Source organism: Camelus dromedarius, chromosome 30 (genome assembly GCF_036321535.1).
Source record: "Camelus dromedarius isolate mCamDro1 chromosome 30, mCamDro1.pat, whole genome shotgun sequence".
Classification (NCBI taxonomy): Eukaryota; Metazoa; Chordata; class Mammalia; order Artiodactyla; family Camelidae; genus Camelus; species Camelus dromedarius.
The window spans coordinates 6,686,468-6,710,080 of record NC_087465.1 but is presented as its reverse complement, the minus strand read 5'-3'; the positions used below and the strand labels follow the sequence as shown (position 1 = coordinate 6,710,080).

Genomic DNA, 23,613 nt, shown 5'->3' with positions numbered 1-23,613 from the left:
TTGGAATCCTGCGTCTCTCTGGGGACCCCGAGTGGTCACCACTTTCCCAGAGACCTGAAGCATCTCCTTGCTTCCCCTCGAGAGCTCTCCTCCACCGCCTCCCACAGCCTGTACCCCCTTCTTCGGTCTTTCTCATTAAATAAAAAACAAAACAGGAGACAAACATCTTGTGCTCTTCCTCCTGTACCCAGCCAGACACTATGAATGGGTAGTGAGGCTTCTTGTCTTCTCTTCAGATCTTTCTGGAACCAACAGAGACTAATCCTTTATCTGCTCTCTAAAGGACAGACTTCCCCAGGGGTCTTTGCTTGGCCCTGTTCTAACCCCGTGCTATTAATAACTTAATAACTTAATAACCACAGTGACCAAGGGAAAACACAGCACCGGTTCCTGACTGTTAACCTTGCATCAGACACTGTGTACTTCTTAATGTTTGAGCATTGAAGTCTCGCAGTAATCCTCTAAATTCTGTCTCTGTAGATGAAGAAGTGGAAGCTTAGATTAGTTTGTCAAGGATCGTGGAGCTCAGGAAAGTCAGGGCAAGAGTGTAGATCCCAATTCTGACTCCAGAGCTACTTTAGTTGAACATTTTAGATCCTCATTCGTTGTTGCTTAGATTGTTCATAACTGGTCCTCTTGCATCCATCTGTCACGGTCATCTTTGTAAACTGGAGATTAGATATGTCCCTTCCTTCTTTGAAACGCTTGAGTGGTTCCCCAGGTGCTCAAGATGTAGTTGAGGTTCCCTGGCTTCACCTAGGAGGCACTTCATGGTCCTGCCCTTCTCATCAGCTCTAGCTATTCTCGGCCTCACTCCCTTTATAGTTATACTGTTTAAGCCACATCTAGTCACTCTCCGCAGTCTCTGCACTTGCATGAACTGGTTCTTCTGAGACAGCTCCTCGTGTCCCCTTTCCTGTGTGGCTTCCGTGTGTCATGCAGGATGCTGTTCCTCCATCATCTTCCCGGAGACTGGGTTTTGGAAGCCACTTCCTCCTCCCCGAGCACGCGCTTCTGTGGCATCCTCCACGTATCACTGTCTCAGCATCCTCGTTCATTGACTGGTTCCTTCAGCAGATGAAAGTGTGGCCCAATCACAGACAACGAAACGTCAGACGGAGCTGGACCCAGCTGTGAGCCCTGCCACTCATTTTGGACCTTTAGTGACTCATCAGACTCCCCTAAGCGTCTTTAAACATCTGTCTTTCAAGTGAAGATGAAAGTACGTCATAGTTACGAAGACGGGCTGTGAAGTGGCTCGTAGTAGGTGTTTCATAACTACAGTTATACGTGGTGATGGTGATGCTGTTATGAACAAAACAGACATTTGTACTGTGACAATCTGTTGTCTTTCATTCTTGCTTAATGGTCAGGGCAGCATCTGTGTTGGGAACAGACACCAGACTCAAACTTCCGTTAACAACTAGGAATTGGTTTCATGCCGTTGGGGCTACACGCTTCCCTGTCCATGCCCAGCAGAACAAGGAGGCTTTTTCTATTCTGCTTAGAGCAGGGCTCCTGGCTCATCGGTTTCCATTGACTCAGTCCTGCCTGTCTCCCCATCGCTGGCTGCGGAGGGGTGGCCACGATTGTCCAGATCTGGGGTCGGCATCGCGGCCACACGATCTCCCTGGCAACTACTCGTGTCATTTTCTCCGGTTATTGCATTTTTCTTTCTATTTCTTTTCAACTGATTTAAAGAGTGAAAACCAGTCTTAGCTCCTGGTTCATACAAAAACGGTCGGTGGGCTGCGGTTTGCTCACCCTGGTCCAGAGCGCTTGCGAGGGATGGGAGAGTCACTCCTAATGTTTGGTGTAGGTAAGCGCCATCTTTTGTTTTCTTTTTATCTCCAGTGAGTAATGATTGGCTGTAGTAGGTGCTCAGTAAATATTAGAATGAACGAACACAGGTAAAAGTCTTACTTCCCCCTCATAAACCAAAAGAGCACCGAGGGCAGAAGCTGTGTTTCTGTGACTTCTGTGCTGCCTTGAATGTCTTAAGTGCCCAAAATTATGTGTTGCATGGGTGGGTTTCTTTCTTTCGTTCTTTTTTTTTTTTTTTTTTTTTTTTTAGGTTTATGTTATGGGCCATAACACAGATCACAAAGTCCTCTTGATGTTTATTGATGTTAAAAGTGCTGGAGCTAAAGAAGTAAAATTACTAGGATGTGGAGAATTGTCTAAGTTCATCAAGTCCTTTAATGGGTTCTGCTCAGGCAGCGTGCTGGTCGTTTGGGCAGAGTGGTACTTACGCCAGGGGAGGCATGTGGGGTTTGTTCATTCCGATCAGGAGGAAGGTTGGGCAGAAGCAGGCATTTGTTTGTTCTGCCTGTTGTGAAACTAGAAGAGCTCTGCTTACTTGGCAAGATTTTCAATTTCCCCACATTTTATTCTTACATATGACTGTCAGATAGGCTAAAAGTGTTTACATCAATACTAAAATACTGCTAAATTTCTGTTCCCTTTATTTTTTGGTTTTGTCTTTTAGAATTCTTTCATAAGTATTATGAATATTTCCTCCTGGACTGAAGGCTAAGATTTTTCAATTTTAGTGAAAAAATTAAAAAAAACTATGAACAATGCTAATGTTTGTCAAGGAGATTGTAAACGCTGTATCTTTAAAATTCAAAATAATGATTCTTTCCAAATGATTGTTTTCATCCACATTGATCATAGACCCTTTTACCGTAATACAGTACTTGTTAAAGTGAATTTTTATTTTATTTTTACTTGTTTTCCTTCCACTGGACTGGGTACTAAGCGGGCTCTCTTGTTCATGGCTGTAGTGCTCGGTAGGGATTTCAAGAATATTTGTTGAATGAGTGAATTGTTCAAGTGTTTGGGGAAAACTGTGGAAGGCTTTTAAAATTTACCATCCTGTGATTTTGATTACTTTGTGTTTTAAGGTTTTTCTTAGCTTATAGAGCAGAAAGCACGTTGTTTTGCTGATCTGAATTATATGTTGACCAGAAATGTTCTATTTAGAGCAAGACTCCTATCCAGTATGATATTACAAATATTTGACCACTGCCAGGAGAGAGAACCCACCTGGTCAGGACAGCAGCTGTCAAACAGCTGTTCTTTCTGCCCAAAAAATGAGGTTCTCTGCAACTTGCATAAAGCTTTGAGACCTCAGCCTTTTCAGCCGGTCAGATTTTGGGGGGTCATACTCCTAGGACCTTTGGCAGTGGACTAGCGTGATTATTCTGGAACAGAGCCAAGAGAGAAGTATTTGAAGCAATTTGCTGCGCTGCAGCTTAAGCTTAGGGCAGCAGGTGGGCTGCATGGTGACTTTTGTTCCTGGTGACCTCAGCCCGGGAGAGCGGGACCGTGTCTGGGGAAACTAGAGCCGGGGGAGGTGGCAGAGGGAATTCGGAGCAAAAGGAATCAGTAAGGGTAAAGTTAGGGGGCACCTTAACAGATGGTGACATCGACCATCACTTTGGTTTTGAACTGGGGCAGGATTGGGAGGAAAGGATGGACTTAGGCAGTGGGATGGGGCGGCCGAGTCCTTGAAGCCGGTGGGGTTCTAGCTGGACCTGCCCCGGCCGTTCCTGCCCCTCACTCAGCACCAGCCTGTCCTCTGCTGCCCTGTGGTTTGGTTATGTTTTCAGAATACTCCATGTGTGTTAGATTTGTTTTACCATCTAGATGGCACCAAAACATTTTATAATTCCATTGTTTTTTGTGTGGAAATATCATGTAAATTGTCCAGTGACGTTAATGAGGGTTTACTTTGTTCCAGGTCCTGTGCTCCATGGGGAGGGGAGACACCAGTCAAATCTAACACCAGCCTCTGGGCAGTCACCATCCCAGAAGGTTCCCGCAGAGCAGGGAATACTTGCTGAGTGAGTGAGGTGTGCACGATCAGGGAGCAGGGGAAGGGAGACTAACGTGAGAACCAGCTGAGGCTTTTCAAGATTCTCCAAACTACCAGCCCCGGCTCAAGTTTTCTGGGAAGTTACCCTTTGGGGAATCATGCAAATTAAAAGAGGTGACAAAGACAGTCGACGGACAAACGGCCCGTTTTTATTAAGGGAAAGAAAAGTAGATTCAGGGCACTGCAAACTGACATCTCCTGACAGTCCTAGGCAGATTCTAGAATCAAACAGTGTGTTTTTGTGCGTAGGAATGAAAGCCGCGAACACTAGGAGACACTGCAGGTTTACTGAGTGCGTCTTCTAACTGTGCATTTTGATAAGGTTTCTAGAATAAGTGGTCGGGATACAATCTTCTGATTTTTCCTGACTTCACCAGGATATTTAACACCATCCCTGAGAATCACCCTGTACCTGAGATGGAGAAACGTCTGTCCTGTGACAGCGTTTGAATCACAGCTGACCTTTGCACTGTGCCCACACAGCCCTGATTTAACAGGTTGATGCCATCAACTCTGAGAGAGCCCTGCCCAGTTCACGCTCCCAAAGTAGCAGGTGGCACAGAGGCAAGCGGAGTTAGTCCTGGGAGGGAAAGAGACCCCGTGCCCAGCCGGGAAGGTGCGCTTTGGGTTGCACACTTTTGCAAAATGAACTTGTTGAGGGTAAGCCGGACAGGCTTGAAGCAGGTATATTTTCAAGAAGGCCTGGTGTTGCCTTTAGTTTGGGTTTGGTTTCTTTAATTGCTTGCAGTCTTCGAGGACACTGCCTGCACCATGTGTTTGATGAGGTGTCCCCTTTAGCGTCGGTGTCATCCGAAACCGGAGTGAGGGAGGCGCAGTTCCCCTCTGGGTTGGTCCAGCTGCGTCTGGAATTGTCTCAGTTGCGGGGGGCGGTGTGTTGGGGGACGATGGTGGAGACTGCTCAGAGGGGAGCGCCTCCTGGATGAGGCCCTGGGGGGAGGGTGTGTTAACCTGTGGGGAGGGGTGGACACCCTGGGGACCCTGGCCCAGATGGGGAGACCCCTGGGAGGCGGCAGATGCGTTATATTTATACTCCCAGGGGAATTGGAGGGGAAACTCAGGGCATCCCGTGGAAGATACCCCATGAGCGCAAAGAGATCTGTGGGCAGAACTGACATGCAGGAACGTGGAGCGGAGACTGGTTCCCCTTGTGGGAGGCCAGTGGGGAACGGGTGTTCTGCTCATTGTGGCTGGGTTTAGGGCTTGGTCCTTGACTGCTCTTACTTACTTCTTTTTAAATCAGTTTAATTTTGTTTTTATTTTTGTATTTACCCAGCCTTTTCTTTTGGAACTCTTAAACCTATTTAATAGCAAAAAGACTTGTACACTGCAGGAATCCTGTGCTCTTCGCCTGGGTTTACTGACCGCTGGCCATGTTTGCTCTCTTTGTGTGTTGACCTTCCTTTCTCTCCCTCCTCTCTCTCTGGGGCCTCTCTGAAGGTGAGCTGTTAGTCATCATGGCAGTTTAACTAGTTTAATTGGCATAACTGCTTCCTTCCCTGAGCATCTCCTATAGACAAGGACCCTCTCCTGCAGAACCACAGTAGGGTTCTCAAACCCAGGAAAGGGTAGCACTGACACACGGTTATCTGACTGCCCTCCCCATTCAGATTTCTCCAGGAGTCTCTAGAAGCATCCTTGAAACTTGGTGTTTTTCACTTTCACATTTTTTTTACTGATTCAGAATCCAGTCATGACTTTACCTGGGAGCTTTTAAACATTTCAGATTCTTAGCCCTTGAGTATGATTCTTTAGGACTGGAATGGACTTGGAAATCTGTATTTCCCCAACTTTTTAGTTTGAAAAAATTCAGACCTTTGAGACGGTTATAAGAAAGATTCATAAAGATTCACCAGTTGCTTTATGCTTTTGCATTTTCTAATTGTCTCTCTATCCACACAAGTACACCATTTTATAAATTAATTCATTTTGCTCCTGGACCATTTGCAAGTTAAATCATGATACTTTACCCCTGAATTCTTCAACATGGTTTTCCTAGAAACAGGGATATGCTCCTACAGAACCACGGTGTCATCATCACACTCAGGAAACTTAGCACACCTTACAGCACCGTTACCTGGTTAAAGTCCATATTCAGATCTTCCTAACTTATTCCAATAATATCCTGTAAACAGCCTCCCCCACCTTTGAATTGTTGATGCCTCCTTTAAATATCTTTTAATAAAAGATATTTTATTAAAATAAATTTCCCCCCACAAAGTCTCACAATATGCCCTTCCTCTAACATACGGTGATTTTTTGTGACTTTCTAACGATCTTACAAGGTGGATAGGGTGAAAATCACAGTAAAGAGAACCTTTTTGATGTCTTCCTTTACAGCACTCTGGTAATTTAAATGTGTGAGTCACGGGAAGCTGGGGGGAAACACACAGAGAAAAACACAGGTTTCCTTAAGATTATCAAAATTCTCTTGCTTTTACTCCGTGATAACCCACCACTAGCAGACGTTCAGCTGACTTCCTGGACTTGAGTTTCATGGCTGTTCTTTTCACCCACACAGTGTTGGAGCCAGTAACTGACTTCTGTGGACAGTTGTGTCACAGGTCCTGCGATTGTGTAAAAAGTGCTGAAATAGGTGTCACATTTCAGAATGTAAAGCATGGGAAGCCTGCCAAGGTTTAAGTAACATTTTCCAATTTGGTGACATATACATGTACATATACATATACATATACATGTGTATATATATATATATATATATATATAATTAATCCGTTAGACATCGTCCAAATTAAAAACTTCTTCCCATTAAAAGATACCTTACGAAAATGAGTAGGACAGTCATAGCCTGGGAGAACATTTTGTAACACATGTATCTGTTAAAGGAGACATGTCCAGGAAATACAAAGAACTCCTACAGTTCAATTAAAAAAAAAAACAATTAAAAAATAGGCAAGTGTGCAAAAGATTTGAATAAACAGTTCATAAAGATACATCAGTGGTTAATAAGCACATGAAAAAAGTGCTGAAACACTGGCTCTCAGGGGAATGGGAATTAAACCACAGTGAGATGCCACTGCATGCTCGTCAGAGTGGCTAAAATTAAAAAGACTGACAACACCAAAAAATACTGGCGAGACTGCAGAACAAAAGAACTCTTATACATTCTTGGTGGGTGCATGAAATGGTGGAGCCACTTCGGTAAAAGGTCTGGCAGTTTCTTGTACCACTGAGTGAACTTGTGCCCTGTAACCCAGCCATTCTGCTCCGAGTTACTTAACCGGGATAAAAGCAAGCATATGTTCCTAATACACAAGTAATAGTCTTGTACAAGAATGTTCCCAGCAGCTTTGTTTGTACTAGTCCAAAATGGGAAACATTCCGGCTTCTACCAATAGGAGAATACACTCTGGTATGTCCTGGTGTATTTGTCCAGCGGAACACTTTCCAGCAGCAGGAAGGAACGGGGTACCACTGTGCGTAGCCTCCATGGCTCCCCGGAACGTCAGGCTCAGGGAGGGAAGCCTTACACAAGCAAGCACCTGCGGTGTGGGGCCATTTTTATGACATTTCAAGAACAGGCAGAACCAACCTATAGTGAAAAAAAGGCAGAACAGTGGGGCTGCCCCTGGGGTTCGGGCTGGTCTGGAGTGTGGCTGGTGAGGGCCTGAGAGAGCTTAGGGTGGCCTTCATGTTCTGTGTCTTGACAGGGATTTGGGTCACACAGTGTTTTTTTTTTTGAAATACAGTTGATTTACAATGTTGTGTTAGTTTTAGGTGTACAGCAGAGTGATTCAGTTTCATACATACATAACATATATATATTCTTTTTCAGATTCTTTTCCATTATAGGTTCTTACAAGATACTGTAACATAGTATCTGAATATAGTTTGAATATAGTGAATATAGTTCCCTGTGCTGTACAGTAGGTTCTTGTTACCCATTTTCTACATAGTAGTATGTATATGTTAATCCCAAACTCCTAATTTATTCCTTCCTCCCCCACCTTTCCCCTTTGGTAACCAGTTTGTTTTCTATGTCTGTGAGTCTTTCTGGTTTTGTATCATTTTTTTAGATTTCACATATAAGTAATATATGATGTTTGCCTTTCTCTATCTTACTTACTTCACTTAATATGATAATCTCTAGGTCCACCCATGTTGCTGCAAGTGGCTTTTTTATGGCTGAGTAATATTTCATTGTATATGCACAGTGCATTTTTTTCGTGAAAACTCAGGGAATGTACACTTAAAATTAGGGCATTTCATCTTATGTAAATTGTATGTAAAAATGATACATATTGAACTGTATTTTATTATATAGAAGCTGAAGTCCTTAGGAGAACTGTGCTGATGTCTGCAGGTTATTTTGAAATGCATTAGACATGAAAAATGGATTAATGGCTTGATGTAGAAGGACAAATAGATATGCCATAAGCAAGACAATACAACATTAATCGTTGACTCTAAGTGATACATTATGAGTATTCTACATAAAATTCTTTCAGCTGTGTTGTGTGTTCAGAAATTTTCATAATAAAATATTTTGAAAATATTCATGTATTGTTTGTTTGAATCACATGAAATAATCATTTTTATGGGTCAAAAATGGTCAAATGCTGGTGGTTTTTTATGGGTCAGCCTAACATACGCAACCACATTTTGTAGCTGCTTTATTTCACAGTCTTTGTCTAACAGGCTGTTATATGAAGCATCATTTTCCTCCAGTCTTTGTGGTTTGTTGGACCAGATGAGTCTCTGGGTAGCAGAGGCTCTTGACTGTCTCTGGGACAGATTCCTTTATACCACAGTCACCCTCTATTTCCAAAAGTCTGTCTGGTTTAAATATGATCTCATTTTCAATACAGTTTTTGTCTCCTACTGGCAGGAAGGCAGGGGGGCCTGAAGTGGGGAGGTGGTGTTGCACCCCCTCCGCATGATCTGCTTTGGGGTGGTGCCCTCCCTGCCTCTTGCGGGCTCTGGCTCAGCAAGAGAGCTGGGGAAGGGAGAGGAGGAGAAGGAAGGGCCTGTGCCCTCACAGTCCCTATCAGTTGATAGGACAGCTGACCACAGTTGCCCACAAGTGACAGGCACTCAAATGCTTCCTGTGTGAATTCTTTGGAAGGCCTGGTGGGACCTCCCCACAGCGTATGACTTCTTCCAACCCTCCTGGACGTCCACTCCTGATAGAACACTCCCCTCTTTCTTGCTCCTGGGGGCCCCTTGCCTGGCAGTCAACCCTACTGAGTGAGATACTGGCAAGATACTGTAGACCCTGGTCCTCCCTTACTGCCATCTTCGGGTCCTGGGAAGCTGACACCTTGCCAGGCGTGCCGAATGCTTGGTAGCTGCTGCTTTTTCTCTGCAGCTGTCCCTCCCCGATGGGTTCTCTGTCCTGCTCATCTCGGCTTAGGGTGGGCCATCAAGGCTGCTGCCAGTCCTCAGGCACTCCTGGTCTCTACGAGGGATCCTCCTGCAGGACCTCTCTCTCCTTTGGCTTTAGACAGGGAATTTTTGGAATTTATAAATGAATATTCGTACTTTACCAAGTTTGTTGAAAACTGAGGTTCATTTTTCTACAAAGGTTGGCTATTTAGCTCTTGGCAAAGCTATGGAATTTCCACTGGAGACACGTATGTAAGAAAGGATGCAGTTCCTGTAATCTGGGGGAAGGACACTGTTAACGAGTCATCGATACATTTAATTGGTCATGATTTCTGCAAGGAGTCAGGTAAACTGAACCATCCAAGGGAACTGTCCTCACAAGACTGCCCTCACTGCAGACACCAGCCACAGGTTTGGGGGTCCCCAGGGCTGCTATCGCTTCAGGCCAGCTGGCCACAATTTTGGAGGTCCCCACAACTAATCTCAGGTTTGATAATTTGTTGGGATAACTTGGAACTCAGGAAAGTACTCTACCCACCATTGGTTTTATTACAGGGAAAGGATACAAATTAGAATTAGGTAAAGGAAGAGACGCAGGGCAACGTGGGAAGGTTCCAAACACAAAGGTCCCCTTGTCCTCAGGGACATCAGCGTGTGACAGCACATATGGAGTATTGCCAACTAGGGGAGCTCATCTGAGCCTTGGGTACCCAGAGGTTTTTAATTGGGGCCCCATCACATACTGCAAGCGTGACTGGCCTTAACTGGTACAGCCATACAGCTGGTCCCAAAGCCTCATCGTAAATCACATTGCTAGACTGTCTGATGGTCAAAGCCCCCAAGCAAACGAATCACTCCTATCAGGCAGAACATTCCAGGGACCTCCGCGTAGGCAAGGGCAAAAGCCAAACCTCTCTTGGGGTAAAGTTAATTTTTTACTATGCAATTTTACAATTGCATTCGTTCTTGTTTTTTATTATTTTTTTATCAGCTTCATTATTATGAATTTATTAAGTGAAGGGTTCTTGGCTGTCCCTAGAATATTTTGTGATGCATAGTTGTGTCAATTACCCTTTCTGTTGTGTTTTCAGCTTCCTACCAATGGCATTTTGGTCCATCACAGATTCCCCAGGTGGAGTTGATGGATCCATGTTCTGATTCAGTTGTTCCCTTTTGCAGGGAATCAGTAGTGACAGACAGAGGCGTCTGCCGGGGCAGTGTTTCCTCAACGCGGGGTTCCAGAGAATAGCATACAAGGATTCTGAGCCATATCCTGAGGCTGATAGAGAGAGGGGTTGCTAATACTTCACTTTGCCTTTCTTATCCTGATGCAAATGGAAATGACTTTCTCATTCTTGTCTTATGAAATTCTAAAACCCACGGCTCCCCCGGCTCACGCCTTTGGCCACTTGTGCCTTTTCCGCGCAGTTAGGAGCTGCGTGAGGGGTCTGCCTGTCGGACCAGATGAGCGGGGTTCTGCACCTCGTTCGTGCTGGGGCCTTCTGCATTCAACCTGGGTGTCAGTCAGCCAAGATCAGTGGGGAATTGATCTGACCCAGGGCCCAGTGTGGGTCCGTCAGGAGCCCCTGGGCTTTGTGCTTGAGCTCTCTCTTTCTGAAGAATGTGTAGGTCTTTTCTTCTTAGGAATGAATTTTAGGATCATTAAATTTCCTGGAGATGAGGAAACCCGAAGTGACCTGGCACTTGTTGGACCGTTTTTCCAGTGCCTTTGCCCCCTTACTTCTGAAGTGTTAGCAGGAAGAGGTTTGATTACTCGTGTAATATCAAGGATTTGAGAAAGAATTTACCTGCTTTTTTAGCAAGTTGGTGCCAGGCAAACGTACAGGAATGAATAAGGCAGATTCAGTCTTAAACTTGCATGAAACTTGCATTCTGGAGTTAGGAAGAGATTAAGAAACTTAATTATTGTAGTTGTCTAATTACCAGTGAAATAACACTTTGAAGAAGTCCATGCTACTGTGAGAGGATATTCGGAAATGCTTCCTTGAAGTGGAGTGGGAGGGGGAGCTGGGCTGGGGGCAGCAGTGCTGGCATCCCAGGAAGAGGGAGTGGCCTGTGCCGAGGTCTTGCCTCAAGACAGGACAGCGCATGGTGTGTGTTTTTGTGGCTGGAGTATAGACAGCTTGGGGAAGTGGCATGAAACTAAATCCCGAGTGACAGACTGGGGACATGTCAAGTGGGGTCTTAAAGGCCACACTGAAGATTTAAATTTTATCCTAAGAATACTGTCAAGCCATTGAGGGATTTTAACAGGGTCATGATAGAATCAGATTTTTAAAAAATCATCCTGGCAGCTGTCTGGAGCAATGAAGTTTATGTTAAGGCGTTGTAATAGTCTAGGAGAGGACGCTAATGGATTTGGATGACCACAGTGAAGAGGCGGAACTGTGGGTCATTTCAGACACAATTTCCCACTTTTTCATGTCATGCTGCACACAAATTGCTTTTTAAAATATCACACTGGGGTCCATAGACAAGGATAACCCAAGTATGAGGGGAGTTCATATGTTGACATAGTTGTAACCTGTTTGCCTGATGGAGAAACTCTGATTTGAGAGATAAGCGTTTGGGAAAAGAGGAGAGTATAAAGTCAAGGATGAACCCCAGGTTTTCGGTTGAAGCAACTGGCTTGATGGAAAGGCTTATGAGATTTAGAACAGTAGAGAGGAGGTGGGAGGGATCACGGGTTCGATTGTGTAGATGCAAAGTTCAGGGTTTCTGTAAGTCAGTCACATGGGATGTTGAGGAGACAGATATGTGGGTTTGGAGCTTAAAGGAAAGAAGAAATTAAGCCATATAGAAGGTAGGTAAAATCAACGAGGAAGCTGGCATAGGACCAAGGTTTACGGAATTCCCACATTTAAAAGTCAACTAGAGGAGAATGAACTAGCGAAGGAGATTAGGGATTAGAATGTCCAGAAAGGCCGGAGAAATACCAGATGATTCTGAACTAATGAAAGCCAAGGGAAGAAAATGTTTAAGAAGGAGGGAGAATTCTTCTGAGAGGACAAATCAGGTGAGGACTGGAAATTTTCCATTGAGTCTAATGACCTGGAGGTGACTGGTGTGACAATGGAGCTACTACACCAGAGGCACGTGCAGAAGCCAGATTGCAACCTCCAGGTTGTAAGGAGTCGGCAGGTGGTTAGAAAACAAAAGCAGTGAAGTGGCAGCTCTGCTGAGAATGTCATCTGTGGTGGGGAGGAGGAAGGGCAGGGGCCAGCTGTGGGTGGAGGGAGGATGTCGTAAAGGCAGAGCCCGGTGTACAGGAGAGTGACAGGACAGGGTGTAAGGCCGCCGAGGGTGGAGGGGGTGGAGGCATTAGGAGCAACGCAGAGAATGAATGCAGGTGAATTTCAGTTTGTGATGGTCGGCAGTGCCCAGTCAAGACAGCTTCCTGCTGACGGTTCTGTCTTCTCTGTGATGTAAGAGGCTTTGGTGGTTTTTTTTGAGTTTGAGAAGATCGACCAGAGGCAGAGACGTTAGACACAGTCATCGTGGAGAAGGGGACAGTGAGCTCTGGAGGGATGTGATGGGACTGACAGGCAGTCCCAAGGGCTGGCTGCCCTTGGCTCACTGTGCCCTGTGTCTGGTCTTCACTCGGTTGCCCCGCTGCCCTTGCAGCCGTGCGGAGGGGGGAGAGCTGTGTCTGTGCAGGGCGCCAACTGCTGCAGATGGAGGCAGGGAGCGAATAGAGCCGCAGGGGAGTTTAGTGAGTCAGGGAGTGATTCAAACGATGAACTGTGGACTCTTAAGGCGGATTTGGAAAGATGTGAAGGCAGGAGGTGAAGAGGGGGTAAGAAAAAGGAAAAGCAAGAGAAGTACAGGACCCAAGAAGAAACTGATGGGGAAACAAGCTGGAAACACGGGAGGCTGTGATCAGAGTGGATGTTTTTATTCTGTGCATCATGTACTCAATAGACCGTGAACCTTCCCTTGTAGAGGGCGCATTCCCTGACTGGGAGCGGCGTGTCTAAATAGATTGTCCTCAGTGTCTGCTGAGTTGTCTTTGCTCACTTCTGCAATGCAAACTATTTAGTATTAGGTTTAGAATGGTAAAACTTGCTCATGTTTGCCTCAGAGACCATATACAGATGAAAAGTTTTTACTTCTGTCTTGAAGAACTGCACGTTTGGTATCTCGTGGTACCCTGTGGTCCTTAATGATGTATCCAAGTAGGCAGAGCTTTCTTAGCAGGGCTGCATCGTCTGTTAGGTGCTGTGCCAGGAGAAATTTCAACAGGAGTGAAGACGCGATTAGGGAGGCTAATTAAGTTGGGTCTGTGACAAGGTCCATGGTGAGAATGTAGGAATGAGTGTGGATAGAACGGAGGGGACCAGATCACTGGGGATGGAGAAATGAAGGCAAGAGAACCTGACGTGTTGGCCACACCAATGGACGCTGAAATTCCATGGTTACGGCTGGAATCGAGTGAAGAAGCCCTCACTGCGGGGGAGAGGGCGCTGGCCGCGGCAATGGCGGCGATGGTGGCGGAGGGTCGTGGAACTGAGCGGCGGGACCTCAGGTTCTGCTGCTGTTCTTTTTCCTTTTTTAGGTGGTCAGGAATGATAGCCTGGAACTCAGTGAAAAGCAAGAGCTCCTTTGCCCGCTGCAGACCTGAGAATGAGGAGGGCCAGTGCGGTGATTCTGTGTGCGTGGCCCCAAGACCAGCAGGGTCAGGTCACCTGGGAACTTACTAGGAATGCACATTCTCAGGCCCCACTCCAGATGTGCGGAGTCAGGAACTCTGGGGCGGGCCCAGCAGTCTGTGATTTGAGCCGCCCTCCAGGTGACTTTGATGTGCTCCAGAGTTTGAGAACCACTGCTATCAGTGAGAGCTGCTTGAGTGAGGGGAGGGACGGCGTCAGCACTGATCCATGAGAGCTGTGATGGGTTTTTCCCCTGGTTGGTTTTGGAGGCAGGCAGAGCCCGGGACTCCGTGGTCATTGCTCTTGGCTCCTGTGGTCTCCGGTAGCATCAGGCTGATGGTAACGGTGTCAGAGCACGTTGTAGAAGCTTGCTCTTTGGTTGGATCTAGTGCGAGTTTGCTGTTGGTCCCAGCAGCTGTTACAAGGAATAGTTAATATTACTTTAGCTCCCTTTGCTAGACTTTTAAAAACATGATTTGATGTATGCAAATTTACTTTTTTTTAAAGTTTTATAACCATTTCCCACCATAAAAATGTATTGTTATTATAGTTTTTATAAGAGATAGTTAATTGAAATTCAGGATTTCTTTTTCCTTAAGAAATGTGATAGATTAAATATTATTGCAGAGAGATTTATCCTAAACACTCGATCTAGAATAGCAGGTATGCTGTTATTGAGAAACTGAGGAGAGAAGATATTTTATTGAAATGACTGTAGAACTGTTGCAGAAGACAAAGGAGAAGGTTAAGTCTGTGACGTGTGAACATGTGTGACAAAGGCTTGTGCAGGAGGTCTATTGGAGCTGTGTTGAAGGAGCCTCAGGGGGAGGCGTACCCACACTTAGCAGCTGTGGTTCTTGTCTCAGGTCAGCGTTTGGCCCCAGACCTGGAATTTAGGATGCAGCTGGCCTTGCACAGGCCTGTGAAGGGAGACAGGAGACCCCAGCAGCCCCTGCAGTCTTGATGGCAGGGTAGGATCATGAAAAGAGCTGGGTATTGGAGATGAGGAGACATGTCCAGATCGATTCAATCCAAATATGTTGCATGCATGACTTCCGCAAACATCTGCATGCCTCATTCACGCCAAGACATGTTGTACAGGCAAGGAAATCGAGGCCCAGAGGTTTGATGTCTTCCCAGGTAGCCGGAACTGGATCCAGGGCTCTGAAGTCTGAAACGGGCTACTCACCATGTAAGTGAAGTGGCTTGGTCTCCAGTGGTCCCAAGAAGGGTCTCTTGTCACTCTCCCTCTCCCTCTGAGAACAACAAAAAGAAGCTTCTGAAATATTTGTCTAATAAATTGGTATGGTGGTTGGTCATCGGTCTTCCACCCCTGTCAGCAGATGAATCGTGGTCATCTAACGTTTTAGCAAACACTCACTTCAGTGAGATAGATCCCTGAGGAAGGGAGTGGCTCCTGGGACAGGACACCTAAGACGCTGGTCAGTTCTGACTAGTTGTCCCTGGTGCCCTGTCTAGTCTGTCCCGGTTCTGGGCCATCACATATCCGTATCATAGGTTGCTGACTCCTTTTCGGAATGTTTAACTGTTGAATTTGCACTGGAAGAATTCAGTTTGACTGAAAGCATAAAAGACACGTAAGCAACGTTGAAAGGTTGCTGCCTCGCTCTGGATCCTGTTTGTGCTAAGTTAATATAGTGTACTAACCCGAGCTCTGAGGAATTCTGTGAGCCGCTCATGTTAAATCAGTGAATAAACAGTACTGGAATTGGGCTGGTTTTATTTCACAGAAGAGAATATTCGGAGATGGGGCTGGAGGGGAGTGGAAGGAAATCAGAGTGCAGTTGTGCAGTCTCTTTCCAGGGCCCGAGGTGGTGGTCCCTAAGTGACAGCTCTTACAGCTGCACTTCCTTCTTTCCCCGTCGCCTCCCTCCAAGCCTGCCCGCCTTCCTCTGTCTCCCTCCTTCTTTAGGGAAACACGTTTTTATTGTTGCTCTACTTGTGCCTTCGGAGGAGTTCGCCTTGGATGGGAACGCCTCTGAATCAGAATTCTAGAGCATTAATTCATTTCTCACCATTTAGGGCTCTGTTTCACTCAAACAAACTGAAGTAGTGGCCTTTCCATGCAGGCATTTGGTGAGATCCTGAAACCCCAATGCAAGCTGTTCCCGGGGCGTGGGGCTGTGTTGTATAGCAAGACTTGTTTTGGTTTTGAATGACTTGGTCCCTAGGCTAAAACCATTAAAGACTGGTTACAAAAACCCAGCGCACCAGCAGCACGGTTGTTCCATTCCATTTTCTTCTGCATGCCTGATTTTTTTTTTTTTTTTTTTAGGGTTTGGAGGTGGGGGGGATAGGACCAACCCAGAAAGGAGTCCTGTTAGTGGGAGAAAGGCTGTCGGACTGTCAGCAGAGCGCTTTCAGCCTGAGCGATTAGCAGTATTTGGCCACGAGGAAGCGGCCTCTAAAAATAACTTGTGAGTTTGCAGTCAGGTCCAGTTTCAGCGTGGAGGCCTCACCCGAGGGGCGGCTGGCCAGTCCGCGGCTCCAGCAGGGAAGGGAGGCGGTGTGCCTGGTACCTGCTGATAGGGCTCTGGTTTTTTCTTCAGTATATATTATTCATGGATTGAAGGCATCAAAATGGCTGAAGGTAAAGGTATATTTTTATTGTTTGGGTTAAAAGTGGCATGGGTTCTAGCTGACAGTTTTTAGCTTGCCTTTCAGTTGTGCGCTCTTGAGATATTTTTGGCTAAGTGCTTTGACTGCGTCTTCTACGTTTTCTATTTTGAACGTCTGGCGACTTTGATTTTTCACGATAGTTGAATTTTTCATGGAATAATCTGTCTTTCATGTGAATACTAAGTTTTAGTGTCTTACCTTAGAATATCTTTTAGTGTATCGTGCTTCCAAAGATTGCATTTTACAAACTTCAGAAAAATAAATAAGTGGTCTGTCTTGGTCTTATAAGTTAATTCCAATGAATTTAAAGAATTGTGTGCATTCAGCTCTCATGTAAAATTGTAGGAAATTTAAGGGCTGTGTAAGTCCTGTCTTGTATTAATGAGCACACTTAGAGCACACACAAGCAAAGGTTTAACCATATGTGGAAACGGACCTAATTTTTGTGAAGCAAAATTGTTCGTATTAGAGAGACTCATTCATTGCTCAATAAATGCAAAGAAAAGACACTAGGATTTTCTTTTGTTTTCTTAAATTGAATCATTAACCTTCAGGTGTTCTTTAATAGTGTGTTGAATTTGCATTTTTTGTATGTGTTTGTTTTTGCTTTTCTTTGTAGGTTAAGATTGTCTTTTCATTTGATTGAAGGCAAGCTACATTGTCTCATGTTGAAAATGGATTTAAGAAAAAAAAATAGATGCATTAAGACTGCTTCCAACTCTCAGCTGCCTGAGTAGCCACTGGAAGGATTCTATTATTAGTATGGAGAATATGAGTATCTCTGCTTTGAACACTGTTTTAAATAAATGGTTAGAATGGGTCACTTGACTCTTCTGATAAACTGCCCCATGTTGCCCTGAAGAAGGTTATGACTTATATACCTAAGTTTTAGTTCCTTTAGAAGGCAATTCTCTTCCCCTTGGATTGCTTAATCTACACAGTGAGGCAAAATCATCTGTTACTTCTGACCTGCTTTTAACCGTCCTCGGCTCCCAAAGGGAAACATTTTGTAACGTGGAAAAGTAATCAGTTTGATGAGTTGTTTTTGTGGGTTTTTTAAAAACGTTCAATGTGTATAAATGTGGCATAAATATGGAATCTCCAGGATAAAGCCCACCAAAACTCACAAATGGTTGATTTGTCATTCAGTTAATTGTAGTTCCAGTTGATTAATGGGCTGCTGTTCAGGTACTTGGGTACGTCTTCTGCTTCCCCTTTCCTTAACCAAATAAATAAAATTGCCTGTTGTCCTGGATCCAGTCTTCATGTCGGACAGACTCATTCCATGCTCGGCGTGGTAATTCTCTGTGCTTGGTGGTGTGTGAGAACATCTGATTTGGAGGTTATTACTTTTGACGGGTCAACATGGAAGGAAATGAATCACACAGTGCTTGCCGTGTTCTTAACCCCCATTAAAAAACGTTTTTGACTAATCCCTGGGGCTACAGGGTGAATGTGGAGCCAGGAAGTAAAATGAAGATTCTTAGATTGATTCTGATCTTAGAGGAGAGGGACAGCTACAAGGTGTGCTTCCAGAATACATTTGGAACAGAGTGCTGGTTTCAGGTTTGCTTAGGGAGTTTTGAACTCTCTGAAGGGTTTATCTTACTGTGCTTTTTTGAGTTTCATTGGACAGAAACCAATCTGCCCTTTGGGACTAGACATACCGTATTTACAAAGTGACAAATCAGGAGTGTGTTATTTGGTGTCAATTAAAAAGTTCCCCTGAAAATGATGTCTTGGGAAAGACTCCTTTCTATAATTTACTGTTTTGTTCCTTTATGGAATTAGTAAATATTAACAGTAAAAAGATTAATACTGTTAGAGTAACACCTCATTTATTTGATGTTATAAAGGTGATGGATAAAATAATGCTAATAATCATTTCATATTCTAACTAACACACACCAATTATTTTCTTGACATTTACCTTTAAAAATAATAAATCTGTTTAATTAAAGACATTTTGAATGATAATCTTTCCAAGATTTATACTTATCTTGTATTCTTAAACACTTTAAAATAATATTTTAATGACAGAATTAATATGAATATCATTATTACCTTGTACTAAAGGTTATTTTAATAGTTAGGGACTAGTCAGGGTTTGCCTCTGAGCATCGGTTATAAATGGCCTCCTGCCACAGCTCTCTTCCAGGTCTCATGTCTGCCCTGCTGCGTTCAGACATTCTATGGGCTGTTCTTCCATCAGCAGTTTGTTGCTTTAACTCACTCCTTTAGGTTAGGCTGTCTTTAAAGTCTGTCCTTTAGTTTTGTGCAGTAAGTTAGGAAACTTGATTGAAGTTATTAGAATCATGTCTATAATAACTGTAAATAGAGTCTAGGTAAAGCTGTGTTTTTTCTCTCTCTTCCCCCTTCTGATCCCTTCTCTCTGTTTTGGTAAATGCATTCATATAATTTTTTTTTTAAAGCCCTTTTCCACTTTTTACGTATATTTGGTATTGGAGGCCAGCAACTTAGATAAGTATTACTGAATTAACTTGGACAAATGATACTTCCCTTTTGAGAATCTCAGGGATTTCCCTCCACTTCTGCTTCAAAAAAGAGGTAGAAGGAAAAAAAAGAGAGAGGTAGAAGTGGAGAAGGAGTTGGGCTTTGAGTTCAAATGACTGTTTAGTTTTATTCGCTATTTCTTTATAAACTTCTTTTAAATAGCATAGCCTGGGGTGTGCTTTTATTGAGGTGCACGTTTTGAAAACTTAATTCTGGAGTAAAAATTGTGTCATGTCTGGCACATAAATGCTGAATAAATGCATTAAATGAATGAATAAAAGGATGAACTTTATTTAGTTACTATTTTCTCGTTAGTAATACACAGTACCAGAGACTGGTGTCAGTGACAGAATGTCCTGGAGGAGATAAGACAAGAACCCAGTTTTCCTGCCATTTTAACATTTATTTTAAATAAAAAAAAATTAAGTTTGATTCTTAGATAGTAACCGAGGGAGAAACAGCCTTAGTCATTAACTATTACAGTGCCTTATTTGGAAGTAAATAGATATTGTCCGAGGGCATTATTCTTATTATAGTTAGAATTCTATGCAAATGGGTGTGTATGCATGTATTGATTTGTTATTAAGAAATAAGGGTTTTTAAAATATAGTCTTAAAAATGCCTTCATGTTTATCAAAGTTTAATAAATCAGACACACAACACAGTATTGAATCTGGTGCTCCTGTACCCCTACATAAACTATTTCTTTTTTTTTTTCTTTTTTAAATTTTTAGTGGTGCTTTATTTTATATTGTTCTTCTTATAATTCCTATGCTTCAGACACGTACAAATATTGGAAATCATCATTTTCCCCCACCAACATTGAAGAAATTTTTACATAGTCTCCCCTCCCATGGCTATGTTCAGATCATAAAACAGTGAAGCCTGTTTTAAGTGGATTTAATAAGCAACATTATGACCTGTGCCCAGCAAGTATTTTTTAATGCATAAATTATGTTTATATAGCCAGCTTTTAGGAGACTTTTCATAGATCATGTTAGAAACAGGAAGGAAGGAAGGAAAGAAAGAAAGAAGGAAAGAAAGAAAATAAAGAAAGAAATTAGATGGCCACATGCTATTTGGGAAGCATAGTTCTGTAGATTCATCATAGAATTATTTACACATTGGCTCTTATTGATGGGTCTGTTAATATTTAAAGACCATTAAAAAGGAAATTGGCTTTTTCTTTAAGAATGAAATTTGTTTTATTTGGTCATTGGTTTATATACTTAAATACAGATATATAAAGATGTGTACATACGTACGTACACTCTCTAAGATTGATACAGTTTTTATGGCCCCTTTTGAAAAGTTGATCTAGTGGTTGGTTTAAAAAATGTATATTTCTTTTTCACAAGAACAGTGGGTACTATATGCTTGATCTGAGCCCCTAGTATATCCCTGCCAGTATTCCCTAATTAGAGCTGGATGTAGAGTCAGAAAGCAGGTCCTAGGTCAGAGCTAGTGAGGTTTCTGAAGTCACATAATTTGGCCCATTTATATGGATCAAGGAATTCAGGACCATTAGAAGTCAGGGTTTATTCCTGTCTCTGCCCAACTTGTGTTTGGGTGACTTTGGGTCATTTCACCTTTTTTCTGTAAAACAGATGATTATTTCTATCCTTACTTCCAGTGATTCTCAACCAGGCACTGCCCTTGTAGGGACACTTGGAAATATTTGGGGGCGTGTTTACGTGTCATAACCACGGGGAGCTCCTTACCTGTGGGACCAGCGAGAACCAGGGATGCCCGTTGCCCTGAAGTGCAAGAAACAGTCACACAGGATGAAGGATTGTCCTGTTTAAACATCTGGAAATGCCCTCTTGAGAAACACTGACAGGACCATTATGAGAATCAGGAGGTGACCGGGCTCCACCAGGAGAGGACAGCGTCCTGCTCTGCTGTCTGGTTGACAAGCTTTTCCTTTTCTTGAAGGGCATGTGGGGGTATCTCATATCCCTTTAATTTATTCACATTTATATAATATCCCTTTTTAAGAGAAATTTGAGTTTTTAATGATCCTTTTAAGGACAGCATTGACCATTTTCTCTTAATATCACTTGACTGTCATTACTTTTGCTTATTTTTGGCTGTAAGAATATTTTCAGAAGAGTGTTAAGTATATTAAACATATCAAATGTGATGCATGGCACTTCTGGTTGACAGCAGTTTACAGAGCTGTTTCCTGCATTGAGATCAATTGTGAAAACCTTTTCCTGTTTCCGTGGGTCCCAGTGAGTTTCGTGAAGGAGGAGGAATGAACTGTCCTGTGTGGCTTCTCTTCTTCCCCGACCTCTGTTTCCTATAAATAATTTCCTTCCTTCTTCTGCCTGTCTCTGGCTAAGAAGATGGAGTGTTTGGTGGGGGTGGAAGTAGGGGGAGCTTTTTCTATGGCAGTTAATAGAGTTTTTAAGATTCTACAGAAACTAAACGGGACAGAGAAGAGAATTTGGCTACATTTGTGATTTCATTAAGTTCTTGATATGCTGTGAACTTTGAAAAAGATTGTATTTAGTAGTTTGGATAAAGAACTTGGAAGGAATACATGTGTTTTATCAATTTTTATTTTAAAAAATTGTTAGCCCATTAGTAGCTTCTTTCTCTTATTCCTTTGATGTTGGGGTCTTAGGTGTGTGGTGGTGAGTCTGAGCATAGTCTTTCCCAGTTTCAGTGCTTTATTTTTGTAACATGATTTGGGAATTTAAACAAAAACTATGTTGGAAATGATTTATCATTGTAAGTACCATCAAATTCCTGGGGAACTGTTCCAGTGAAAAGAGTTTCAATAGAATTGCATTTTCTTCTTAGATAATGACATTTGTACGTCTGTTTTATTTCTTAACAGAGGCAAAGCACGGAGGACAAAAGAATGGGAAGAAAGGAGGACTTTCTGGGAGTTCCTTTTTCACGTGGTTTATGGTCATCGCATTGCTGGGAGTGTGGACATCAGTGGCTGTCGTCTGGTTTGATCTGGTTGACTATGAGGAAGTGTTAGGTAAGGATTCTGATGCCGTTGATTTCTGGAGCCTTTCAGTGGTTCTCAGTTGGGTAGGAACAAAAGGGGGTGTTACCAGGGTTACCTTGGAGCAGTGGTTGCAACTTCTTTGAACATGATCTCTAGTAGAAAAAAATAGGCTTTATGTTGTATGTATACCACACAGAAATGCTTATCAAATAGTACTTACTCTCAAAGACATGGGATATTCTATCATTTCTATTCCATTTTGTTATACGATGAATTTTTAAAATACTGGTCATGAGCCACGGAATTTATTTAAGGACCCATAAATGGATCATTTATTTATTTTTTTGGAGGGGGTGGTAATTAGGTTTGTTTATTTCTTTATTTTCAGAGGAGGTGCTGGGGATTGAACCCAGGACCTTGTGCATGCTAAGCACGTGCTCTGCCGCTTGAGCTATACCCTCATCCCCCCATGAATGGGTCATAAACACACAATTTGCAAGACCCTGCCTGAGGAGGGCATCTCAAAGCACACCCCTCTGTGTCCTTGTTGGAACTGTGTGCGTGATGTGGGAGTGTGCATGCACATGTGCATGTGTAGATGTGGTCTGTAGGCTGTTTCGAGCAAGGTGTCATGTTGCTTCTGATAACTGGCTTTTCTTTTCCTTTTCTTTCCCTGTAATCACTGCAGGTTTTTTTTTTATGATTTTTACATTAGTGATTCTGTACAATTTTGGGAGCCATACTCTTTGTTTCACCTGACCAAGTCTTTTTTTTTTTTTGAAATTGAGATAAAACTTAACATAAAATTCAATATTGTAAATATGTAAAAATGTACAATTCACTGGCTTTTTACATGTTCATTATTTTGTGCTGTCATCATCATCATTAATTTCAGAATATTCCCATCCCCCACTTCTTTCCACTCCTGGCAAGCACTGCTGCACTCTCTGTGTCCAGGGGTTTGCCTGTTCTGGACATTTCGTGTGGATGGAGTCATACAGCATGCGGCCCTTTGTGTCTGCTCTCTCGCACCTAGCATAGTGTTTCCGAGGTTTGACCCTGATCCCATGTTATGGCAGAATAATATTCCATCGTATGGATACACCACATTTTACTCTTCCATTCATCAGTGATGGACATTGGGGTCATTTCCACTTTTTGGCTATTGTGAGTGAGTGTCCTTCCTCTGTAATAATCCAGTGAAAGATGTGAGCCCCGTCACTGGAAAAAAACGCGCAGTTCTCTACGTGTGCAGTGTTGCAGGGAAAACCCCCTCTTCCATAGGCCCTCCTGGGCTTTTGCTTTACTTAGCAGGTTATAGCCATCTCCCTGCGGGGAAAGGCAAAGACTAATAAAGCGCCCTTACATGGAATCTGCCTGTTGTTGAAGCGTCTCATTTTTCTCACTTTGAGGCAAGTGTCTGGATAGACTAGTAGAGTGACAGAAGAAGAATTTTACTTTGGAGACAAACTTCTGAATAGATCTGTACTTTGGTTGACCTACAGTGATACGCTGCTAGGGAAAGTCTATTACACAAAAGAAGAGATTTAAACTATGTGTATCTTTAAGCGCAAATAACA

General features: G+C 43.3%; 1 protein-coding gene across 8 annotated transcripts in view; it reads left to right on the top strand.

Moving 5' to 3' along the window:
* Positions 1 to 23,613, top strand: part of ASPH (aspartate beta-hydroxylase) — a 160,443-nt gene that overhangs the window by 10,285 nt on the left and 126,545 nt on the right. For 7 of the 8 annotated variants that reach the window (XM_064480835.1, XM_064480836.1, XM_064480837.1 and 4 more), the window contains exon 2: positions 21,914 to 22,063. In XM_064480835.1, coding sequence (XP_064336905.1) covers positions 21,914 to 22,063 — 150 coding nt within the window. Of the gene's footprint in view, positions 1 to 16,393; positions 16,526 to 21,913; positions 22,064 to 23,613 lie in introns of those variants that run through there. The other variant, XM_064480838.1, reaches the window with a different exon arrangement.